The sequence below is a fragment of the Ixodes scapularis genome, unplaced genomic scaffold (genome assembly GCF_016920785.2).
Source record: "Ixodes scapularis isolate PalLabHiFi unplaced genomic scaffold, ASM1692078v2 PGA_scaffold0__279_contigs__length_252992795, whole genome shotgun sequence".
Classification (NCBI taxonomy): domain Eukaryota; kingdom Metazoa; phylum Arthropoda; class Arachnida; order Ixodida; family Ixodidae; genus Ixodes; species Ixodes scapularis.
The window spans coordinates 222,464,351-222,490,418 of record NW_024609835.1 but is presented as its reverse complement, the minus strand read 5'-3'; the positions used below and the strand labels follow the sequence as shown (position 1 = coordinate 222,490,418).

The following is a 26,068-nucleotide window of genomic DNA, read 5'->3' as shown; positions in this document are numbered from 1 at the left end:
CGGCGTCGGTGTTTGGGGGCATTGAAAATTAATTTTACTGTCTTGGAACTCGCAAGAACAGCAACATAACTGCACGAGAGCTAGGGAAATAAGCATGAGTGATATGTTTATTGTGTGCACAGTGCCAAAGACGCTCATATTTGCCAAGCAACGCTTTCAGTACGAGGATGCTCCATAGCGATCTTGGAGCGACTGATTTTAATGACCCTTTCGAAGCTTAGAAGTTTTGAAAGGTTCCAAAATGGCGATCACCGTGGCCACCGACAGCGATGAGCCAATCACCTTGAGAGGTTTTGTCGTATGAATTTTGGTATTTGTTTGTGTCTGGCTAGCAGGTGGGAAGGCAATGGCACTACTTTCCCAGATCCAGTGACTTTAGTTCATTCTAGGTGTTGTTGCCTGCAACCTCAATCTAGATAGACACGAACACGCGTTTGGTCCCAGCACAAATGCCACCATCATTCAGAAGCACATTATTAGCGAATCATTATCGATCAGAGAATATATGCCTCGCGCTCTCTGGGGCGTACGTTTCGAGCTCCGTGATTTCACGAGAGAATTGTACCGTAGCACAGAAAGCGAAACTGCGCCATCACCTTTACCTTCGAACATAAGTGTATGTTCAGAGAACGCCGTTTTTCGTGTTTTTCTAAATGTATTTTTATTTTGAAAATTATTCTTGCAATGTAATAACATAAAAATCAAGCAATGGACCCTTCTCACAAGTCCGAGCTAACGCATGCCCGCCATTGCTTGCTCACAAACTTTGAGTGTGTATTGGTCACGAGTGCTGACGTCAGCGTCCGGCGTGAACTCGGGTCCAATCACGCGCTTTGTAGCCAAGCCATGGTGACTGCCAATGTTGCTCGATGGACTTTTGAAAAAGAGTGTTTCCACTAAAAAAAAAATATAAGGGCGCGAACTAACTTGCGTAAATTCAAAATAAGTACGAAGAATTACGAGACTAAGGCAAAAGGATAGCAGTAGACGAAGTTTAAACGCAACTCACGCTTTATATGACAAATTATATGATGATAAAGGGATGGTTGAAAAATATTCAAAACACTTAGGAGGTGTGATAATATTAGTTTTCATGAGATATCGCGGAATCTTAAAGCTGCGGCAATCAAGTTTCGTGAAAGAACTGTTTAAATATTACTAATATTAGACTGAATCTCTTCACCCCCTTTTTAAAATGTAGTATTTGTTTGCGTTGAAAAAACCTCAGAAAGAAAGATGTAGATTGTGTGTCCTTTGGGAAATCCAACATCCCCTTTGATCGCGGTTTATGTTATACTGGAAAGACTAAACCTTGCTTCAGTAGTCATTTGACTAACAAACATAAACTCTTTGTAAAGAATGAAGACCAGTACTCGGAAGTGCAATACAATTTGTCTGAATGCAACAATTGTGTTCAGTTGTGAGCTTTGACCCTGTGGTTTTTGTGAAGGACGATGATAAATGGTTGGTCAAAAATTCATCGGGATACTTAAAGATGGAAATGCTGTGAAAAAAACTATCCGTTGAATCCGACATGGATTCAAGAAGGTTTCTGCAAATTTAACTTCAAGGTTGTCTTTTTCGTTTTCCATGTCCTCCCCTGGTTTCCTTGTTAGTCCCAGTTGGGAAATCAACCTGGTTCTCCTTAACGTTTTCACTAGGTAATAAGATGCCTTCTTAACTTATTTGTGGAAAAAGAATGGATGTAACCTACTGTTTTCGTTGCGTTAATTTCTTGCTACTTGTGCTCGGGTAATTTTAGGACAGTTTCTTGTCAGATGAGGTTTCTGTCATGTTAGAGACATTCTGTTTTTAGTGTCCTTATTTTTTACCAGTCTCAGCGTTCTTTGAAATTATACTGAATCAATTCCAACTTACATTTTTTTCTGCCTTACTACGGAGACAACGGGCCTGGATGTTAATTATTATTTTGATTGAGGCGTCGAATAATGTGTACTACTTACAGAGCAAGATGAGTGGCAGCGTTACTTTGCCTGAAAAAGCCTGTCTAGCTTTCGTGACAAACTCGTTGGTCTCATCACTGTGCGAGTCAAGTTGGGTGGCGAATGCGCACCTGGCAATGACATCGAGAGTGTAGCTTCCATAAAATCTGAAAAAATACAAACATAAAGAATAAATGGTAAACAGCGGAATGTGGTTCCTGCACTGATAAGCTTTGTTTCTTAAATTTGTTTTAAGCAATTATGCAATCTAAAAAGCAATTTCCGGGCTCATTTTGAAAATGTGAGTATAACACAAAATGCTTATTACTTCAAAGGTCTCCAATGGAGATAATAACTCAGGATTCGCTCATGAATACGTCCCCGAACTAAATTTCTTATCGATACCATCAACCAAAAGCTGTATTTGAATCTCCCAGCTAAGTTCCTTTAAACAAATATTATTCAGTGCCTATATGTAATTCTTTAAACGAAAAGCCCTATAATGTATCTAGAAGTATAGACAGAAGTTTTCCCATAACAATTTAAGTATTCAAGTAGTTTGCTGAAATACAGTATCGTATTACTGCCGCTTCTCAGTTTTTACCGCTCTGACGCTGATCACTTTCTATCACTGCTCAATCGCATGTTCATATCACAAACATTTGGGTTATTTTTATCAAAATGGCAGAGTGTAAATATCAGTCTGGTAATCGCTGCAAATAATGTGACCCACAAGTTCTTATATTCCCTACCAAGAGGCGAATCCCAAGCTCCTTGGTAAAATGTCTAATAAAACGGCAATGCTGCCGGTGTTATTGCACACATACCGAAAGGTTCCCCCCTCTCCGCAGTCAGCTGGGGCAAGAGCTAATCTGTCTATTCGACTTGACACCTTTTTCGGTTCTCAGTAAAACTTTAAATAACCCGGGCGACACTTTAGAAGCTTTCCCTGATATTAACGTCGGACAACTCTTTCTGTTAAGTGGCGCACTCTCCTAAAGCTTCGAGATTTTATGTAAGCAAAAGATCAAGGTTCTCAACTATTTTAATGTTCAATTTTGGTCCACATGAACTCCGCGCAACCATATTCAAATATGATTCCTAATTTTCTTCACGAGCCCAGAATTTTCATGACAGCTAATAAAAGGACATTCACTATGCCCCGCCCCCGTATTTGATGTTTATGAATGTTCCAGTGTTAGGTTCCTTCCATTCTTTAACTTACCTTAAAGACACCCAACTCAGTTCCAACAAGGTCCCGTGAGTGAGGTTTGTGCCAGAAGCAGAAAACTGCCCCATAAGTGAATCACTGAAAGCAGACTGAGCAACAGAATCACGGCCTATTAAACGGAAAATTGCCTAAACGTTGCCAACCTAAGCTTCAAAGTTCCTGTTTGCACCATGTCCGCGTTTGCCAGGTATATGTGGGTCGACGGAATTTCTTCGCCATCTTTTTTGCAAACCAGCATCATTCACATGACCTCGACGGCCGCCAATTTATTACGCCTTCTTATGCCCGTGTCCCACTAGAGCGACAGACAGAAACAAAAGACAGCGACAAGCCTCAAACCCATGCAGCATGCTTGCGATGGTACCTTTGGCGGGTGTTTAGTCGTTTAATGCTCGTGAATTAAGCGCAAGCGATTGCAAGTCTGCCAAAGAAACCCTCGCGTGCACGATGCTCATGTTTGAGCATAGCCTTCTTTATTCTACAAAGCCTCTCAAATCAAGAAAGACTCTGGTTTGAGGCTTGTCGTTGTCTTTTGTTTCTGTATGTCGCTCTAATGGGACACTGGCATAAGATGTAAACCACTATTGTATGAAGATTCAAACTCACCGTTTAATGTCTAGCTCTCCCTCGATTTCAGCTGTTTTCTTCAAGTGCTCCGCTGTTTTTCTGGCACAGTCCGCGATCAAGGAATTCATCTGTACCAAATAGTGTTGCCTTGTGAATTTTACGCAATATACCTCTTCCCGGACCTCTTAATGTTTCGATTCTTGGATTAAAATTGTGGCATTGATAGGGCTCGTGCGAAAATAACCTGAGTAAGTCAAATATAATATGAAAAAAAAAATAAGTTTTACATTTTTATACTCGCACATGTATACATCTAAGCTCAAGGAATGTATCTCTTAGTAAAAAGTGTTGGTGCAAGCTATAAGTATTTGTGATAGTTTCTGAAAGAAACTCCTTGAAGGGGGTGCCAGTGCCGCAACACCCCTAGAAAATGAACGGTGTTCTCATTTCAACGTACACTTTTTCCAGAGAAAGGAAGTCCCATGCAACAGCGCTCTCTTTAACAACCAAAAATGATGTAAAACTATAAATAAATGTGCTGAAAGTGCGTAACTATAGCTGTGTAATAAGGACACTCTCCCGCCCCTAAAGGTGCGGAATGGTTTTGCGTTAATATCAAAAATAAATAGCGAACAATGTATGCCAAGCATCATATGTCTATCTTTGCTTGCAGTGTATTTACTGTTACAAAAATTTCATTTTTATTTGAAATACGCAATTCTATAGATCAATACGGCTTGACCACAGCTGAAACTAGAATAGCGTAAAGTTTTCTTTTTTTTTTTTTTTTATTCATAAAGGGCATGGACAGAGACACTTGAGCCCTAGAGCATACCGTATAACTGTACACAAACCTTGCGCAGCTTCCCCGTAGAAAACGCCGGGCTTACTGCCGGTCGGATCCTCCTCCACTTTTCTACTGGGGTGATGAGCATCATGTTGTCCAGAATGGGATCGAAGAGGTTAACCACCTGCGCAGCCCCCAGAACTATTTTCACACTCTCTTCACTTCGTACCAGAAAAAAACCAGGCCAAGTGCGAAAGCCACACTTTGCCTGAGCCTGCCCTCAACATGAATGCTTGGGCATGAGTTATTCAAGGAAATATTGACATCGCTTGTAGTTTTGTCTGGAAGCGTTGGCATGACTACTTCGTTTAGATTTGAATCAGGACTATTGTACTGACCTGCCGTCGCGTAGACGCTACTGCGTAATAAAGTTTCCAAGTTCAGTGTTTTATGATACTGACTAATTTACTCCTCGACTGCAGGGATACCAGGCAATATTTAAGGCAGGCTACCTGTTTAAATTTTTATATAACAAATTTCCCTATGGAGTATTGAATCACGCAACAATTCCTCTCCCGTGCCCCCGAAATAATAGTTCGGTAGAGGTGCAGCCTAAAGTCCCTGCCAATATAAAAGACACATATCGCTTTGATGGGAGCGAAACTTGATAACGCAACCAAAATGAACCAGCGTGCAGTAACGAAGCGCCTTCCCTTCCCTCCGAGCTGCCGCGAGCCACACCGTCTTGGCAACGCGCTCCCTCTTGGTCTTTTATATTTGTAGAGAGTGTCCATGTCATACCCTCGTTTCTTACTCAGTTTAACAACACAGTTTCTACAGCAGTTGGTTGCGCACTCCAGGAAGGTATTTTGTCAAATTTAAGTTCGCTTTTGTTGGGCCTTCATACTGATTACCATTTTCGGGCGTGTTTTACATTTTCTTGCGTGATTGACCAAGTACAGTGGCGTAAAAACTTGTTTTTGAGTGGGGGGGGAAGCAAACCAGACTCCCCCCCCCCCCCAGGGCCGGGGGGCGGTGCCCTCGGTATCCCATGGGCGCCGCCAGACGGTGCTTGCCCTGCCGAGTGGCGGCTGTTTCGAGGGGGGGGGGGGGAGGAGTAACTCTACAAAGTTACTTGGCCATGGGCGTAGCAACCGGGGGGGGGGAGGGGGGGGGGAAGGGGGCAAGACAGATGCCTTGCCCCCCCCCCCCCCCCCCCACTCTGAGGACTGGGGGGGCAAGCGCCCCCCTTGCCCCATCCCCCCCCCCCCCGGTTGCTACGCCCATGGTCAAGTAACTTTGTGGAGTTACGTATCATTTAAGTGCAACAAAAATTACTTCTAAACTCTAGTTATAACATTTCAATATTCCAATATTTGTACTTCATATATATCACAAAGTAAATCTGTTCAAATTAACTTTTGACATAAACGTCAACATGTGTGGTAAGGCCAGACGTGAGAATGATCAAGCTAAGCGCAACAACTATAACAATATTATAGCAGGTGGAGGCTATTCACTGAGGAAATTAAAGTGTAACATCTATTAAGCAAGAGATCGTTCGATTTCTTGCTCTCGGGATATTTCAAAACATCTTCAAGACACGGGTCAAGACGCTGCGGTGCGGTCCGCGCCATGTCGCCCAGTCACATCAAGGGGGAAAGGGGGGGGGGAAGGGGGGCTGTTTTGCCATACTTCTCTTTGGAACGCTGCAGAATCAGCTGAACTCCATCATCCTACGCCGTGACACCAATCTCCCACACACTCTCAGAAATGGGGGGTATAGGGGGTATACCTCTTATCCCTTATGTAACACCCCAAAAGTACATTTCGACGTTGAGTCCCATGACGTGGAGCTGGTGAAAGCAACTTCCACGAGCGTCTTGATAGCTATTGGATATAACGTACTAAATAGCTAACGTGCGTATCAAAGACTAGAAAAAAAAACACAGGGGTTTTGCAGCATCACCAAAAAACCCTTGATTATCTTACTGTTGCACGTTGTATCGCTCGACACTCAAGCCGCTCTCGAAAGTTGGTATCGTCTGTTTGACGTCGGTGGACTGAACGTCGAATTGATTCTTTTTTTGGTAGGTGTCACATATGGGACAAGGGTTGTGCGTATCCCATACACCCCCCATTTCTGAGTGCGTATCAACAATGGTCCGTCGGCTTTCTATAGACTGTTTTATCGTGGGTAGCGCCATTTTGAGAGCGAGAGAGAAAAGGGGAAAGGGCTACCGGCACTTTCCCCCTTTCTGATTGTGTAGAAAGAGTAAAAGTCCCGGATGAGAGGCTTGGCCGGTGTTGGGTGTCTGCTGTGCCCCAACTTCGTTCGCACTTTCTTTTCTGTTTGGACTCGCAAACTTAAATAGAGCCACGGACTTTGATGGCAACAGTCCCCCAGTGATCGGGACACCATTGCTCGGTCATAGGGTGCACGAATAACGACAGAAAGCGTCGAATACCGCCCAAGGACCTCGTAGCTTGCATGGAATTCGGTAAGGCACGTGCGGCTGCAATGTTTTGAAGCTCCACCGCTTTCCGCGTGACTGGAAATGATGAACCATTCATAAATTTTTGCTTGCAATAGGCTCATTTCAACGCAGCCGTTTTTAGTAATGAACAAGCGATACAAGAAACGGGAACCTCAATTAACTTTTGTAAACACCCGGAGCTGCTACATATCGTTTTGCTGCGCTGCTTTTATCTTGCGTGTCCGTGTTCTCATATTTCATTGTGGATGAACGACGAAGACGTTCTAGATGCGCTTATACCGAACCGCAGAAAGCGTCAAAGCAGCCACGAATTATTTTACTATTTGATGCAATATTTTGAGTACTAACCTCCAATTTCTATCACTGACACGTTCGCTGCGGCTGTTCCCCCGTTGCCGCACTGGCGGATGCCATGACTCGAACAAAGAAACGTACACACTGGGCTCGAAGACGCAGATCGCAACACACGAGTCGTACCCTGGAGCGACTATCCACCGCTTCAAAGCGCCCAATCGACGGAAACAAACCAAACAAACCACCAGCGGCACTCCAAGGAGCGCTTTTGTCGGCTCTCTGGTATCGCACAGGGGATCGCTATTCAGGAAAACCGATAGAACTACGTTTTCAACAATTTCTAGCCTGACCCGGCGGCGGAAATAAGCCTTCAACTAAGTGTTGTAAATGATGAAATCGAGTCAGTCACCACTGCAAATTATCAATATTAAGATAAATTCAGTTACAAAATTTTACAAGCTGAAACAGCAATTATCCCGAGAAAACTGGCACGCACCTTGCGAGCGTACCCCATGTTCATCGGCGGTACAGCGTTCGGTGCGCGCTCCATTCGCAAGCTGTTCCGAGCACAGTCGAGAAGATTGCAATCTACATAAATCCTCGGACGGTATTCGACGCTTTCTGTCGTTATTCGTGCACCCTATGACCGAGCAATGGTGTCCCGATGACCGGGGAACTGTTGCCATCGAAGCCCGTTACTCTAATTAAGTTTGCGAGTTCAAAACAGAAAAGAAAGCGGGAACGAAGTTGGGGCACGGCAGACACCCAACACCGGCCAAGCCTCTCATCTGGGACTTTCACTCTTTCTACACAATCAGAAAGGGGGAAAGCGCCGGTAGCCCTTTCCCCTTTTCTCTCTCGCCCTCTTTCAGTAAAACGGTCTATAGCAGGGGGTCTGCCTGGGACCTGGTGTTGGTGCACTACGGGGGCGCGCATAACCACCGCATCACGCTACGATCGGCAACGGTGTTCCCGTCGAGGCCAGACTGTACCAATTTTATCGACAGCATACTCTCAGCGATCCACCATCTAATCCTGTTTCGTTTTCCTGCCTTCAGGTAAGCTGGGAATGCTCATCTATGCGCAGTAACTGCTTAGGCCTTATTGTCGTGCCGAGCCCCAAGGCGATGCTCTTCACTGCCAAAGAATGTTCTGCGAAATTGATATCCACTGTAATGCTTGGTGGTGCTATTGAGCTAAACTCCGGCCCCACATTTGAGAAGGAGGTGGACATAATTCTTGAGGAACAAAAAGAGCGAACTACAGTATTAAGCGATATCAACCGTGACCAACGTCTTCTACAAAAATGTGGAAACGAAAATACCAACGCATGAAGAAAACTCAAAACACGAATCGGACAATTTGAGTCCATTCAACAACATGTCGCAAAAAGAGAATAACTGCGAAACCTGAGGAACCAATTATAACACCTATAATCGCTACTTCATGGCATATAAGAAACCCGGACTACTCTAAAAGGCCTCAGCAAGGCGTTTGCGTACTAGCCTTAAAAATGAACGACTTCGAAAACCAGTCTAGGCGGAACAACCTGCTGATTTTGGGCTCAAAAACGAAGCAAATTAAACGGCCGCTGACCTGTTAGCTTTGATTGAAACGGCTGTGCTTGATAAAATAGAGGTTAAACCAAAAATTATCGAACGCGTTTATGGAATTAATAACAACAAGATCACCGCTCGACATGTCGCCTTGAAACTATACGAATTCAGAAAAAAATATTACAATTCTCTATAACTAAAATACCCAAAAGGAAGAAGAATATTAGTAAGGGAAGGCTTTATTAAGCGCGTCGAGATTACAAGAAAGGAAACTATGAGACATTTCTCAAGAAGAACGGAGTTTCGGTGCTAAAGTTCTCTTGGTCTACGGCAAATTATCGCTTGATAACCAACTGTTTTTCCGGCAAATCAATAAAAAGAAAGGCGCACTGAACTAAGAAGTTCACCCCTCAAAAATGCCTGGTTGCGAAAATCAATACTAAAAGTCGAAGTTCCAACATCATAATATAGCACTTTCTAACCTCCTAAGGACCGAACGTGGGAAGATTTGCCGTCATATTTTTACAAAACATAATACTCCCAAATCCTTTCTAATGAATAGCGTTCTTACTCAGAATAGCAAGATGATAGCAAATATTACAGCTCAGTTGTTTCGATTAATAAATTCCCAGTTTCTTTGTTTTTTTTTGTTTTTTTTTTTGCGTCCGAATATCTACCTTTCCCTGACTTCGCGATTCCAGAAGGTGTTCTCAATTTACTGGTTAATATTAGAGAGTAAAAATCACAAGGGCTCCGATAGGTTAGTTAATGCGTTTCTAAAAATACAGGCACCATGTATAGCAAAACACTTATGTACAAGTTTTTAAAAATCACTGACCGATGCGGATTTTCCAAATGACTCGAAACTTGCTAATATACAACCAGTTCAAAAGAAGGTAAAAAAAAGCTGTCAGGTTACCGTCCAATTTCAATAACTTCTGAGTGCTGCAAAATTCTTGAACCATATGACTGCAAAACAAATTACTAATCTCCTAGAAAAGTACAAAAGACAGAGTTCCCACTAGCACGGGTTTAGAAGGAGATATTATTCTACAACCCATTACAATAAACAAGTTGATGTTATATTCCTAGATCTGGCAAAGGTTTCCAATAGCGTCTCACACAGTAATCTGTTATACAAGCCCAATGCTATCTTTAAAAAAAAATGCCGAACTTCTAAATTGGCTGAACGCGTATCTAATAGAAAACAACTCGTTCCTTTTGGAGGAGAATCGTAGTGTATTTGTATTCTAGGAACAACGGTCCCAGAACACAGAGAGCTGGGCGCCACCATTTCAAACAGTCTTTGCTGGGAGGGACTCGCATAACGCCTCTATGGCATCAAAAGCTACTAACAAATTATGGCATATAAAACGTTCACTCAAAAGTTTTCACGCCTTAAGTTAAACTACCTGCTTATAAAGCATTATGAAGGCTCACATTGGAATATGCAAACGTAATCTGGGACCCCTAGATGGCTGTTAATGTACAGAGATTGGAATGACTCAAACGAAAGCTCTACTATTTTTTTAACAAATTTTTTCGATATAACTCATTGTTCGTGTTAATAAAAACAAGCTGATTTAACACATCGTAGTTACCGCGCGAAAATATAGATTAAAAACACTCTACCGAATCATCCCGAGTGACTTTCACATCAATACAGATGACCTCATTAGCTTTTCTACTTGAACCGGCACTAGAGCCTCCCACACAAGAACGATGGAAAACTCCCAGATTTGCATTGACTGCTTCAAATATTCATTTTTGCCTGGGAACATTTCAGATTGGAAAAACCTTCGTACCAGCATCATTCACGCCGACTATAGCTTGACACTTTCCTGCCCCAGCTGAACGTCTCTTCGTGAACAGTTCCTATTTCGTTCTCCTACTATATGTACTTTGTTTTGTTTTATCAAAGATCTATGCTTTTCTCCTCTTTCACCAGACCCCTGTCGGGATGCATATTGTTAACGCGCAGGCGATACACACACTAGCAACGGCGCCCACGCCAGATTGGCTGACTCGTGGAGGTTAGACGCTGCCGCCGTCAACATAGGCAGCGGTTACGACGAGTTTCCGAAGCGGTAGAGTAGCTTAATAGTAAGATGTCTTCATACGCAGCGTACCCGGGTTCAATCCACAGAGTGGGCTTACTTTTCTTAATTTTGTTTCTCAAACATTTTGTTTTATCGAGGCATTTGGCGATATTTACGAAATTTCTTTTTTACGACTAATACTAGAAAAAAAACACGAATGTTGCTGCAGAAACTTTGTTGAACTTTCCAGACAAATAAAAATGCTGTAATAAATGCTAAAAAATTTAATTGATGTTAATCTCCACAATTTTATTAAACCATCTCCTGATAAGTTGTAAAAATACTTGTCTCCGGAAAAAAAAGAAGAAAAAAACATTTCTACATTGGTTGTTGAGGAAAAATCGTCAGCGATTTAAGCAAAATTTGCACATTGCTCAAGTGTTACTTTCAGTCTCTTTTACACTTGATAATGGGACCAGTCCGGATTACCAACAGACCCTCTCCGAAATTCAGTGCCATTTGGTGCTTAAAATGGCAGTTTAGCATTTGTCGTACTAATGGCGGCAATGAGCCTGTAGGCGGCTGCAGTGTTGTGTCAGGCACCATCACTTTTGCAAGTCAACGGCAAACGAGAATGTGTTTGTACAGTTCTTTCTCAATCTCTCTGTGTCGATAACCACGAAGATGCAATCAGTCAGAACGAAGCGCCAACCCAGATAACCCAGCACATACGTTTGACATCATCAAATGCGCGTGAAAATGAACTGGATCTTTATACAACCGCGTTGGCAACCGCTTTGCGAACGCGGATCCGCTTCCAGTGTGAATGCGCCATTAGGTCAGTTGAGCCTTCAATAATCGCACTCAAGTTCATGTCGTGTTGTATGCACGCTTTCACAGCGGGAAGTTACCATGAAATCCCGTAGGGCCATCCTCCCCCGAGAAATCGCCCATCCCGTTTGTCTGACTAAATATCCCTAACATAAAAATTTTGAAACATCGCACACTCCCCGATTTCTGTCAGTCATCCCGCGCTGTCCGACGGGAATCACATAAACAGCGCGATCTGTGGTACCGGTATGTGTGACAAACGGGTTCGCAGCGGGTCCCCGCGTTTTTGTCCTTAATATGCGCGCGCAATATCGGTTCCTGTGACACGTATGTTTAGCCGGTTTCCGCGTGTTTATCGCACCGTGAAACACGAATCTACTGCATGCCGGAGTCTGCGGCATTCTTTTCCCTTGACACAGGAGTTCGTAGCGAATTCCCGAGTGTTTATCACGTTGCGAAACACAAATTTGCCGTGTCCGCGCGATCTGCGGTATCAGTTCCCGTGTCACGTGGTTTCTAGCGGGTACCCGTTGTGTTTCTCATTAATATTTGTAAAACTTTTGCTCTCTCATCCGCAAAGATAGCTCACCTCATGTTTTTCATCATTTATCTCTTGATTTTCGGTGGGCGCCCTTAAGGGAGTTTACGGTAGTCAGCCCCAATAGTAGTATGATGTCTTCGCTGTAGATTAGAAATTTCGCCAGTGCCGCCTGGGGTCTTCACCCTGAAATAACGCTGTTGTCAAGCGACCGCCTGCCGGTACAATGCTAATTCCTTTTGAAACGATCAATGGTGAGGATAGAGCCCAGGATCCTTATGTTCTTCAGCACAAGCTTTCGCTCCAGGCGCTCCGAGCTCCGGTGCGCTAACACATTCGATCACCCCTTCTCGAAGTAAAACTTCCCACATTTCACTCACCCTTCTATTTGGCAAGGAAGGGAAGTCTTTGACGAGAACAAGCTTCACCAATTCCGGATCAGCTACGAAGAGCACAGGTTTCCCGCCTTCATAGACGCTGCGAGTAAGGCGGAAGGTAAAGGAAATCGTGATTAGGGTCTCATCAACAAAAAATACAAAAAAAATATATGCATGGAGACTTACCCGAACAATTTCCCAAATTCAGTGTACCTATCTTGATCCATGCGATGACAAGGCTGGAATAAGGGAATAAACAACAAATTAATGTTGTGACTTCCAATGTTGTAGCTCGAGGTCGCATGCCTGTTCGTTATAACTGTGTGAAGCTCTATGCAACTCTTGGACTGCGCAATTTGTTTTTCAGAGTTCAACGGTGCGGCGCCCATTACGAATAATTAAATTATTTGTAATAAATAACTCTTTACGGTCACTCGGTAATAACTTGATTGATTTTATTAGGTAGTTATCACAAAAGTGACTTTATTCTGCGTAATTGGTACCTTACCCATTACGACTAATCCCCCTCCATCCCAACGGTTTCTAGTTTACTACTACTTAGCATATTTTGAGCTAAAACTAAAGCTATATTTCTACATTATAATGTACGTATTGGCAATAAGAAAAGAAAAATAAAACGTCTGTTACAGAGCTTTACAAAAGGAGGCCACTCTTCGTTGCACAGTTTACACAGTGGTTTGTTGTGATTCGAGCTGGGACTGTTCTCTGCAAATGCCTGCAACTGCGACCTTTTATTGTTAATGTAGCATGTGCGCCTTAAGTAACCGTTCAGACAGTTTACCCTCTTTCTTTAGAAAATTTCAATCCGGCACAAATTACCAACCCCTACATCCTGGTTCCCGGAAGGTAAGCAAAAACTGGGTAATACCAGGATTAATGTGCGACAACAAAATAATATCTTTGCTTATTTCATACAAAGCCGTCATTATGCCACATGAATTGAGAAAATGAGAAATCCGGTGACTCTATTCCACAAAGGGGACTGTACGAAAGGTAGGTTTTGAGACCGATAGAAAAACTTTGAATAAATCGTGTGTATTCAATACAGGAGGCTTTGTTAAAGCTTTCTTTTACGACGTTGCAAGTGATAACTGCGTGAAGCTTCTGAAATAATTGTAAAAGTACTGATTACTTTTAAAATAACTGTCGATCACTTTTTCTTTCAAGTAATCTAACTTAATACATTTTAACAAAGAGTAATAGTAATAGCAATCCATTACTTTTAGAGTAATGTGTACAAGACAGTTTTTAGCGTACAGACTGAATTTTATTAAACCTGTTTGCGATGAGGCAATGCTTCTACCACTCTTGAATTTGCGGTACAACAAGCTTCCCTACAGAAAGAGAATCTAAGTGTAATGTACGGGTCTAAAGTCTTCTAATGCGCGAAGCATCTATTTTAGAGGAGCTGCTTCTATTGAGATATATTACAATTTAAAAGTTGCTTTTTAGTTATAAAACACAAGCGACTGCCTAAAGGGCAATGTGTTTTCATAAAATGCGTAATTACTTATTCGTGTAATATGGCTATCACTGTTTTTTTTTCCATTTGGGATTAAGAAAAGACACCGAATACCCAATTTAGTGTGTTGAGCAGAACGGCTAGAAACATCAAATGCTTGAAGACCTCAAAGTCACGCATAAGGGATCCATGACTATAATAATCTATATTAATAATTTTGCTCCGAACCATATGAAAAATGTTCCAGAGTGGTGCAGATGTACATATTACGGTTGATACTGCTCACGAACGCATACTCCAAGGAGACACAGTCGCGCTGTCGGATTCACAATGCATTAAAATTGCAATACCAGCAATTTAAGCAATTTATTACTTTTAAATCATCTGGGTCGTTTTATTTAAAATCGAACACCCTGGTCGGGTGGGTATTTGAATTTTTTTTCAAGTGAATATATATATTATCCCCATACCTGGGAAAAACAAAACCTCCTAAAACAATTGTTTTCGCTTTATGAAAACTATTCGTAAAACAAAAACAAGGTGAAAATAAAATGTTTTCTTTTTGGTTTCTGTAGGAAGTTCTCTTACTTCTTATGAATACTGAAAATGTTAAAATATTTATAGAATATTTTCGTGCAAATCTATTGTACGCCGAGTGCTTTTAGTTATACACTTCGCAAATAAGCCAAATTCCTTTTCCGAAATAAACAAAATGCCAAACATTCAGCTTTGGCGTTCGGATGACATAGTTGGATCCTTGTCTACCCATATTATCGTTAATTAGCACTTAGAAAATGCTGCCCTTGTGTATTTCTGTCCGTGGTGCATAGGCTGATAGTACTTTTTTTAAATTTATATTCACGCATCATTTTATATTTAGTTTCAAACTACATACAAATCTAAATATGAATACATTTTGAGGCTGCTTTATTAAAAAGATATTTATAATTATCTATTAATTTCCAGTCATATTGCTTTTCTAGTGGCATAATCGGAATTCCAACCTTTTTGTTGCATTTTCGTTAGAAAACGTCAAACAGACATCAACACGCCCGAATAGGCAAACCGGTCGTTTCCGCAAGTTGGTTTCGCTGCATGGCTTATATCTTTTACTTTTTAGCTTGAAAGACTGCAGGTTGGTGCCGCTTCAATAACAAGAGTCGTTCGAGGGAAATATTATTTGACTGTATTAAAGATCTATATTATTTTAATAAAACACATTTGAATTGAACTATTGTTTTGAACTCAAGTTCTAAAACGTTAAGCCGAGATTTCTAACTATCATTCTGCGTTTTCGGGCTTCTTTTTGAGCATATTCGGAAGATGTTGATAGTGGTTCTTGAATTTTTCAGAGCTTTCTTTTATGATACACGAAAGCCCGGAGTTTCGGGATTTTATCTGCAGCAAATAAAAGCATAAAAACAGCAGTTTGCAAGTTTAGTCAGCAGTTTTTCATACATGAGGCCATATTCGACAATTGCCGTAGATATTTGATGACGCGTTTGGCTGACAGGGGCTGAATACATTTGTTTTGTAGAGCTTACGCACAAAACGTAAAAAAAAAGAACAAAAGTGCCAAAGTTGTTCGCAAGATTAAAAAAAAAAACGGAGTTTACAGAAATTGGAATAGCAAAACGTTCCACCGACGCGTGTCTACCGAGTAAACGCCTGTTTAATGCATAACCGGGCATACCGGGATATCAGAAGCTTGTTCCGCCTTTGTACGCTTGTGGGTCCCAGAATTAAATCTAGAATCGGAGGCAAGAATGGTTTAAGAACATTACGAACAAGAATTGGTCAATAAGAACGTAAAATTCTAAACGAGATATGTCATAAATGCTTATTATAATAAGTATTTACATAAAACGATGACACTATTTTATTGAACACGCGCTGTTTATTTGAAATAAGATAAATATGAATAGATATGCTGGTTACGCACATTTCACCATTCAAGTAAAGCACATTAAGGTGTGCATATTGGTTCATCCAGTTCATGAACAAGGTATTATTTACCAGACAACGCTAATAGTAACTTATTCACTCACTTCCCTCTTTCTTGAACGCATGGTCACTGCGGGTTCAAGGACGAGACAAACGCTTGGAACCAATGTCACCTCAGGTTCTTTACCATGGACTTTAATTTTGGGCCAAACATGCGAAGAGCGCATCCCTCTGTGAGCACCTAGGGATGCCCACTGTTCTTCCTTGTGCTGCCTGAATGTCTCAACGTCTTCTTTTGGAAGTTCAAAAGGACGACGTTTCTTGTTTGTTTCTGGATTTCTTCGACGAAGCCCTGCGATGTCCTTATTAAGATCTCGTCTCCGTAACGAAAATTGTGCACTGCGAAGAGGTGCTTGAGTAAGCCACAAACTCCTTCGCATGAGTTCTTACCATGGCTGGATGCCGAAAACAACCATGTCGCTTTATCAGAGCCGCTGTGCTTGAACTCGAAGATCAGGTATCGGCTTTTAAAGTGATATGTAGCTCCATCGGAAATATAGCTGAAGCATGCATAAACCGCAACGTTGTCTTCCAGCCGTTCTTCAATTCTTCTAATTGCCAGCAGTGCGTGTGATGAGTCGTGTCAGATACCTTCAGACACGACGCCGAAACTTAGCTGTTGATGCGACGCACGTGAAAATCGAAAGCTGGTGTTTGTGTCAATGGCGCTCTTGAACTTCATTCTGTAGTGAAACGGTTCAATACTCGGCAAAATCAAAATTGAGGACAACGCGCTTCTTAGTTACTTCGCTTCTCACAAGCAAAATTCCATCTCTTTGAAGTTTCCGGATATTATCAAGCGTAATGAACCGAATGGTCCAGTTCAGAATTTCTTCAAGAAAGACTTGTGGTTGAGTTGTCTTTTCGATAAGATCTCCTTTCTCCCACACGCAGAATGTTACTTGCCCCTGTTCAACATTTTCTAAACGTTTTAACGTAAGATTATGGGTGTTTGGGCCATTCCTTGCATTCGCATCCCAAACGCGCGCGTGTCAGATACGGATCTGACACGCGCGCGTTTGGGATGCGAATGCAAGGAATGGCCCAAACATCAGCTCCCGTTTTGTGATTCCTTCGTCGCGCCAAGAGTTCAGGGCGGAAAAATAAAGTTCAAAATTCGTGCAGTACAGGCAGACGGATACTGCTTGTTTCGGATTCACCCTCACCCACTTTGGACGGAGCAAGTAAATTTTTGATATTTCTAATTTAGTCTCTGGGTTGACTTTGTTGAACATTAGGTACGTCTCCCGGTGAGACCTTTTCATGAATCTTCTGATTATTAGTGATTTCCTGCCATCCTTATTGACGTTTATTTCGTCTTTTTTGTTCGTATTTTGAATTGAAGTATCAAGATCGTCGTTGGTATAATACTCAGTCGCCAGGCGTAGTACATCGTCACTGAACTTGTGGCCGCTGTATGGATCTGACTATTCCCAGACACCACAGTCAGTCTGCAGTTGACTCGACTGGTGCAGCAGGTATTTCGATAGTTCTGAAATTAATATCCTTGCTTCAGTAAAAGTAACGCTGGCAAGAATAAGTGTCAAAAGCGGGCATCTCTCCCGGTTTGTCAGCGCCTTGACAAAACGATAGGCGAATATTCAGCCACCACTCGCCGCAAGTGAAGCAATAACGATCTGTTGGGAGACTTGGGCTGCTTGGTTCTGTGCCATAGGCAGTAGCCGATTCTTTTCGACAGTTCACCTAAAGCCACTTCTATTTCGGCTTGCTCCTTTTTTGACGCAGGATTTTTTTGTGTTTTGGATTGATAGCCAACTGCACTCTCAGTGGGGTTGTATCGATAGCCCGCCGCCAGAAATCTCTTCATTCATGTCTCTCAGTAACACATGCTCGGAGACAGCCCTTGTGCATGAACTTGAGCTTGATTCACAGGTGCGGGACACAGAAAGTTTACCACCCAGACGTGCAAACCAATTCTGGCACAACATGCCGGTATCGCCCACTGCTGAAATACTGTTAGGGTACGGTTAGGGGGGGGGGGGCAGCAGGGCTGGCTTCAATAGATCCATCTTCAGGTACTTCATAGAGCGAAAACGTTCATTCTAATATATCTTCTCTAGATAGTGACCATCGTAGTCAACGCAGGACACTCGACTAAAACAGTCAGAGTTGGCCATTGACCAAGCCGGACAGGATCAACTGCGACTGTAAAAGGCTGGAGCAGGAAACGGCAATGTTAACTACGTTACTGTGACACAACAACAACTCTGATTCTTCTAAATATTCTCAATAGTGTAGTCTTTAACAATTTTGAAGATACAGTTGGTACATCCCTCCTTAGGATAAGACCACGACTAAAAAAACGTGCAGAGACGGTGCGGCTTGTCAACTGCCGACCACACGCGATGTCACAAGCAGCGCGTCAATTGCGACAACGCAAGCTGACATAGTGGCAGCACAATCCGGTGAACAATAAGAGAAAGATTAAAGTAATCGCGCCTATGTGATACCGAGCAAGGCATTGGCGCTAGGGATAAGGGGACGAATCTTTCACGTGTTGATGTCACCATACTGGCCACAAGGTCATGCTGCTTGCTTCTGCCAGCTGGTGAAAAAAAAAAACTAAGTATTGCCGCCCCTCGTCAGTTGAAAAGAAAGAAGAAATGTTTCACTTGTTGCTGTGCATTAAATCAGGTTTTAAAGATTTTCAACCCAAGCAGAAGTGCATTTTTTTTATTAATATTTTCACCATGAAAATGGGGGTGGATATTTTAGTTCCAGCCGATAGTGTGGAGATTTTTCATTTAGTCGAATAGCATCATTCACCCAAACATAACTTTTCTCATTAATGTGGCACAAATACTTAACCCTTCAGGCTGAAAACTATACTTGAGGTCACCTTTCTGTGATAATGGAGTCAAAAGTGGGAGCGCGCACGCGCATGCATTTTGAAGGCCAATTGAAGCTGAGCACGCGCGCTCCTCGCCAAGCGCTCCTGCACAGCTTCACTGGGTGCTCAAATTGCGCGAAAGAACGCACTCCTAATTTTGACTCGGCGCCACAGAAAGGTAACCCAAGTATAGAAGATATCAACATTGAAACAAAGCCAACTTGCGGAACCTAACTTTTTGCCGATTCCGGTGCATGGATCAGATTCTGACGTCTCCTCGCAAAAATACTACAAAGAAAGGCGGGATTAGATTAGACTAGAAAAGAAGTAGGACCGGGAATCATTAAGAAATTATAAATAAAACAAAAATAGGTTTTCTAATAAAACAGCCTCAAAATACGACCAAATTTAGGTTTATATGAAGTTCGAAAATTAGTATAAAAACATTTGTGAACAAAAACGAAACCAAACTACTATCAGCCAACAGGCCACGGATAAAGACTACACGATGGCAATATTCGATAAGCGCTAATTAACAAGAATCTGTCGATACAAGGCACCGAATAAGCATACTTGGACCTTCTTTGTTAAACGTCTACATCAATGACCTAGTAGACATCGATAACCAAGCGCAGTTCGTTATATATGAGGAAGATACGAGTATGTTTTTCTCTGCGGCCGATGCTGATACACTGTTGTGCCAAGTCGATTCTACTCTTACCAAATTTGCATTGTGGTCTGATACTAATGGCCTTAAGGTAAATACAATGAAGTCTAAAGCAATCTTATTCAGATCGAAAAATAAACCCATTTCAATAAATTACACTCTAGTCAGTCAGCATAAAACTTTAGGAGTATTTGTTTCAGAGAATATGACGTGGGATTGTCATGTAAATTATTTGTTAGCTAAACTCTCTCGGATCGTTGGTATTGTTTCTCGCTGCCGCAACGCTTTACCACTCAACATTAAATTTAAAATTTATCACGCATTATTTCAATCCCACTTAAGTTATTGTCACCTTGCATGGGCTACTACAACAAAAACAAACCTTTAAAATCATATTATTTCTACAAAAGAAAATAATACGATGTATTGCTGATGTTCCCTGCACAGACCACAAAGAACCTTTATTTTTAAAATATCAAATAATTCCGGTTGAACGCATGTATGAGTATCGTTTCCTTTGTTCCATTCGTTTCTCCCGGCCCTACACTATTTATTGATTTCTTATTCATTATTTCTGAGCTTGTAAGGCATAGCAGTGATGTCAGCATACGCCACAGAGAAGCATGGGTCCTCCCTTGTTCCCGCACAAACTACAACTTACAAACTTTACATTATAATGTACCACTTGTTTTAAATAAATGCCTCACAAACAACATAAACATATACACGATTAGCAAACGAGACTTGCGCTCTTATATCTTCGTTTTTCGCTAACTTAGTGTTATAATGTTTACAAAGTTCCGATTTTTAATTTTTAACTTATTTTTTGTCTCATCAAATGTCAGGATGTAATAAGGGTCCCAGACCCAGTCAAGCTGTCCCAACAGCTTTTTGACTGGGACTCCTTCTAGTGTTTCTGAAAAATAAAGCTTTGATTTGATTTGATTTGAAATATGTCCCCCTGAACGTCAGGGACACAATGTTTGGCATTTTTTTTATCTCGGTGATGACATTTGGCTTATTTCTCAAATGTATTACAATAAAATACTTGTCATACAATAGATTCACACACAAGAAATTCTATAGATGTTTTAATCTCTTTAGTATGCGTAGCAAATAACAGAACTTCGTAGAAAAATCAAACGCAAATTTTGATTTTCATGTAAAGGGTGAGCGTGTTGTTAAGGTACTGAATATGAACAAGGGACAAAGGGACGGAAAACAACGACAAACGACAACTTCCAACCACCTTGCTTCATCTTCGTGAAACGAAAATTTGTTATATTCTTTTTACATGGGATTATTTAATTGAGAAAACTCCAAATACCCATCCCGCCAGTGTGTTCGATTTGAAATGAAACGACCCATCTATAATGGAATGCTCACCTTGAACAGCATTCGCCGCATTGCTGCAAATATCAAAGAGAAGTTCTCATGGACGACATTCTGCTCTTTCCAGTAGTTCCTGTGTCTGGCTGCGTACCTTTAAAATAATCAAAGTACAAAACGGATCTCCACGTATGTGCATAAAGTCCAACATTCTGAAAGATAGATTATATTCATATGAAAAAAGGAGGGACCACCACATTGAAAATATTATCAGACTGGCTTTTAGCTTGCACTAGTATATTCTATCCTAATCTTATAATATTGCTCTCGGAGTGGGAAAGGTTTGTTAGGTAGGTCACGTAAAGGTTCACCGCAACTTAAATAATTTAAAATATACAATATTTTCGCAAATCATGAACATTATGCTGGAATATCAAACTAAAAGCTGGCACTCCCAGTGCTCCAAACAACCAAGAAGTTTTCATCCTTCGAACAGCTATCAAAAAGGGCTTCAGCCCCTCTGCGTTGATCTCATGGCCCAGATAGCAGAGTGATTCTTTGAAGAACTCACATTTCTCTCGCTGGAGTTTCAGGCTGGAGTCCTTTGAGTAATTTACTTTTTGGACAACTTTCCTGAGGTTCTCAAGATGTTCTGCCTCAGTAATTTTCAGTCACTAGAACACCATCCATGTAGACATATGTTCCTTGGATTCCCTGCAGGGTCTCTTCAATTGTTCTTTGGAACAGTGCCGCAGCTGAGGACACGCCGAATGCCAAACGGTTGTAAGCAAAAAGTCCACGGTGTGTTGATGACCATGAGTTTGCTGTTTTCTTTATCAACGAGTACTCGGTTTTACGCTTCAAGGAAGTCCAGTTTAGAAAACTTTACTCCTCCCTGCACAGAAGCAAATATGTCTTCCACTTGGCAGTGGGTACTGGGTTGTCATCACCACAGGATTCACACCTAACTTGCAGTCCTCGCAAATCCTGACATTCTTGCCATCGGCTTTCAGCACTGGCGCGATGGAGGATGCCCAGTCAGAGTGGTCTGTGGCCGGGATGATGCCTTCTTAGATTGTATCAGTTCCAGTGCCACCTTTTCTTTGAGTTCATATGGTACTGAGTGGGCTATGTGGTACCGTGGTTGGGCGTTGGCTCGAACGTCCACATGCACCGGTGGCCCTTTCAATGCACCGGAACCTGGTTTGAAGATATCTTCAACTTCCTGGAGTATTTCCAGTACCCTTCGTTCGGTTCCAGTTTCTCCTAGTTGAATGGAGTTTACTTGCCGTGGAAGCAGGTCAAATGCTGCCATCCAGTCCTTGCCACAAAGGTTAAGGTTCTTGAAAAGCAACAGCCAGAAGTAACTCTTGAACTCTGATCTCTCACCAAGCTTTATGTCCACTGTCAAAGTTACTTGCACAGACAGGAATTGTTCCACGGATGCATTTGAGCTTGATGTCCGTTTCAGCTGGTTTAGGCAGACTTCTCTGGTATCTCAGGTACGTATCCTCCAAGACCAGCAAAATAAGGGATCCTGAAGATAGCTCCATCTCAAGTGGAAGTCCATTGACCATGAATGATAGCGTGATTGGTTTCAAAGTTGACTTTGCTTGCAGTGCATGCAAGTAGTACTCGGATGGTACACCAACAGGTTCCAGTGCGTTCACTTGTTTCGTGGACTGTTTCTTCTTATCCCTCTTTTGACAAACAACAACTTGCCAAATGCCCACCTTTTTCGCACTTGTGTTGATGTGCGGGCAGTCTGGGGGATTGCGATCCCGAAAACCACGACGAATGTTGGAACTTGCTTTTTTTTTTGTGGTCCTGGCTTCTCTTTAGCTATTTCTTTTGAATCCTTTCATTGTTGGCCTTTAGGTCCCAGTTCACCAGTTTTCTTCCTGTGGAACTTGATATGATTGGTGGTAGCTTCTTGGTTTCCCGAAATGGGTGTGTCCACGTGGTCTCTTTGTATCTCGGTCGCGTTGCGCTCCGCTGATTTCGCCGACCTAGAGATTTCGACCGCCTTCTCCAGAATTGGATTTTTCTCTATTAACAGTCCTTGCTGCACACTGTTGTCCCGTACCCCACACAAAAGGCGGTCCTTCAGTATGCGGTTGAGAACTGCTCCGAAGTCGCACTGTTCTGCCATTTGTCGAAGTTCGGCGACGAACGTAGCGACGCTCTAGTTCTCGAGCTGTACTCGCTTGTTGAAGCGAAACCTGTAGGCGCTTTCGGACGGTGGAGAGCTGAAATGACAGGTCAAGGTAGCCATGAGCTCCTTGTACTTCTCTTTTGGCTTTGCAGGTGATAGCAGAGCATGGAGTGTCGCGTAGGTGCTGGTCCCGACGGTTGATAGGAAGCACAATTTCTTCTTCTCGTCGTCTTTGATGCCGTCTGCACGGAAGAACGCGTCAACCCTTACCGTGTAGGATGACCAAGGCTCCTTGTCGCCGTATGCGTCCAGCTTGCCAAAAGTCGCGATGTCTATAGTTTCGGAATTCACGCGCGGGAAGTTCGCGCAGAGCTTAGATCCGTAGAATTACTACCGAGATTCCCCGTCTAGTCGTGGATCCGTTTCTCGTCGCCAAATGTTATGTACATCGGGGAGTGGCTTTAACATATTTGTTTATTAACTAATAACAAGCGGCCGGAATCAGAGCAGCCTTCAAAACCTCGCGGTTCCAGAGTCGGCTCCTCGCCGTAGTCGTTGGAGGGCGGGTCGGTGGCGCCATCTAGTTAGGGCATACAATTACACAGCAGGAAGACAAAAAACGATCGTTGCCGCCGCCGCCGCCCTGACATACTCAACCCTTCTGTTCCGTCCGTACGGGAACAAACTCGTTTCTGGCCCGCCAGTGCCTCAAGTTACAAATACAGTAGTCAGAGTAAAGTAAAACGTTGCTCCAGAGGAACATACACCTTGACGCGCGACACCGCAGCACTTTGGCATGCGACAGCATGTCCTTTGATCACGCCGCAAGACTTGCATTCGACAGGTTCTGCCTTTTTCTTACCGTGCTGCGCGTTTGTTAAAAATTCCACGCGCTCTCAAATGCAACTACGACCGTTTACACACTGTTAAGAAAAAGAACTTAATTGGCGAATGACAGCGAAAGAACAGAAAACGTGTCTTAAGCTTGCTGCCTGCCGCCCAGCCTCTGCAACGCTCCAACAGGTCGACTTTCCGTTGGCTAAACTTGGCAGTCCGGTGGTCACGTTCGCGGAGTAATCACTGGTTCTAATTTTCAAACCTGTTTTCTTTTTCTTTTTTTTTCTTTTTTCGCCTGATGTGACAGTATTTTAGTATTTCTATGGCTGTGATTTGGTCATGCGTCCATAAGAACTTAACAACGCATAAATAATTTATAAAAACCTCTAGCATACTGAAGATACCAAATGACGGACTTTAATGAGAAAGTGGTCGCTGTGCCCATAAACTTATCAATAAAAAAAAAAAAGAAATGAATGCCTCACTTACAGATACAGCAGAACCAGCGCTGTCACCACCAGTATAATCCAATCCGGAACACCCAGGAACTTCATCTCCGCTGACGCCGTGTTCTGCGCGCGGAAGAGACAGAATTGTACAGAACAAAACGGAACCTTCAAATACAAATTGCATGTCAGCCGAATTCCCACCTAATAGTGAATTTTAGTATATTCTTCCGACACCTCCGATAAAAATGCCCGATAACAATACGACGCATGCGTAAAGGCGTTGGCGGAGTATTGGCTATCGTTATCAGACCTTATAAAACCATATTTTAAAACTTTCAAATAGCAATTCATGAACCTGAACATTCGACGAAAATTTGTCTGGGGTGGGGGGAATGGATAGTTAGAGAAGACGTCCAGTCAAACCCTAACTAGGACGCAACTCTACGAGGACATCATCTTCCGAGCTAACGGTGGCGATGGTCATTGAACGAAAACGAAACTACTTCCTGTCGAGTCACGTCTGAGGAAGAGGACAAATACGACCCGAAACGTTGGGTCTTTAATTAAGGATAGGTTGTACGTGCTTTTGAAGTGTGAACATCAATCCCCACTGACGTTATAAAAAAAACCAAAAGTGAAGCAACACGACCGTGCACCTGGTAATGGATGCACTAAGCGATTCCGCATGCGGAAACAGGGGTGACACAACTACGCAGTCGGAGGAAAAATATCCGACTGAGCGTCAAGGGCAGCCGGGCAATCACCCACTCCAATTGCAGACTGCAGCGCCACATCTCCCCTTACGGCCGGCGGGTTGCTAAAACAACAACAAACCAAACAAGAACACGGTCGCCGTCGTCGTGGCAACGGCGCCGCTAGGCAACGCCTCCTAGATTCTAAGGCCGCAGCACTCTTCTCGTGACGTCGGAAAGGAAGGCCATCGGAAGCGCGGCTCGAAGCGCCGGGGCGAAGCAACGCGCGTGGATCGACCGTCGTAACGACACGGTTTTAGTCACATAAGCGCTTCTCATCAGCAGAAATGAGAGCTGCACATAGCAACTTGGCTGAAGACCATGTTATTACACGGGCAAAATATTTCAGCATCAAATGGCACGAGGTATATGTATAAGACGTCTACAACAAAAAAATGCAAACGTTTTAGTTAAAAAAAAAAATTGAGTCACGAAAAGATTGCTGTAGTGATGCATATTTTATGCAGAAATGCTTTGACAAAATGGTGAGACACACAGTGATTGAACACAGCAAAACAGATCCCAGTTAAAAATCAGGTAGACGCAGTCAACATGGACACGGCTAGACAAGTGTCACAATCATGTAAGCGATGTTAACGCATGAGTAGGGTGATTTCAGATAAGATGGACCAAAGGGCGGTTGGTCGACACTTTTAAATCAACTGATATGCTATTGTCTAGTTTCTGGTATAAACGATTCCACACTTAGTTTTGACCAGAAAAAAAATGCGGACAGGAAAATCATAAGGCATGAAGAGGTGGACACATTAACGCACATTGATGGAGGGGGCGTGTTTGAAAGGGAATAACTAAAATGATAAAATTAGGAGAATTCTAATACTTTTTAGAAACAAGCTATGGGTACAGCGTGCTTGTAATA

General features: G+C 42.6%; 1 protein-coding gene across 1 annotated transcript; it reads right to left on the bottom strand.

Moving 5' to 3' along the window:
• Nucleotides 1-1,983: 1,983 nt before the first annotated feature.
• Nucleotides 1,984-24,541, bottom strand: LOC8030858 (cytochrome P450 3A25-like). The gene is made up of 6 exons (XM_042286687.1): nucleotides 24,477-24,541; nucleotides 21,053-21,149; nucleotides 12,848-12,900; nucleotides 12,665-12,761; nucleotides 4,596-4,712; nucleotides 1,984-2,110 (listed from the first exon to the last, which is right to left on the bottom strand). The coding sequence occupies exons 1-6, from the start codon at nucleotides 24,539-24,541 to the stop codon at nucleotides 2,051-2,053; spliced, it is 489 nt and encodes a 162-aa protein (XP_042142621.1). The 3' UTR covers nucleotides 1,984-2,050.
• Nucleotides 24,542-26,068: the final 1,527 nt, after the last annotated feature.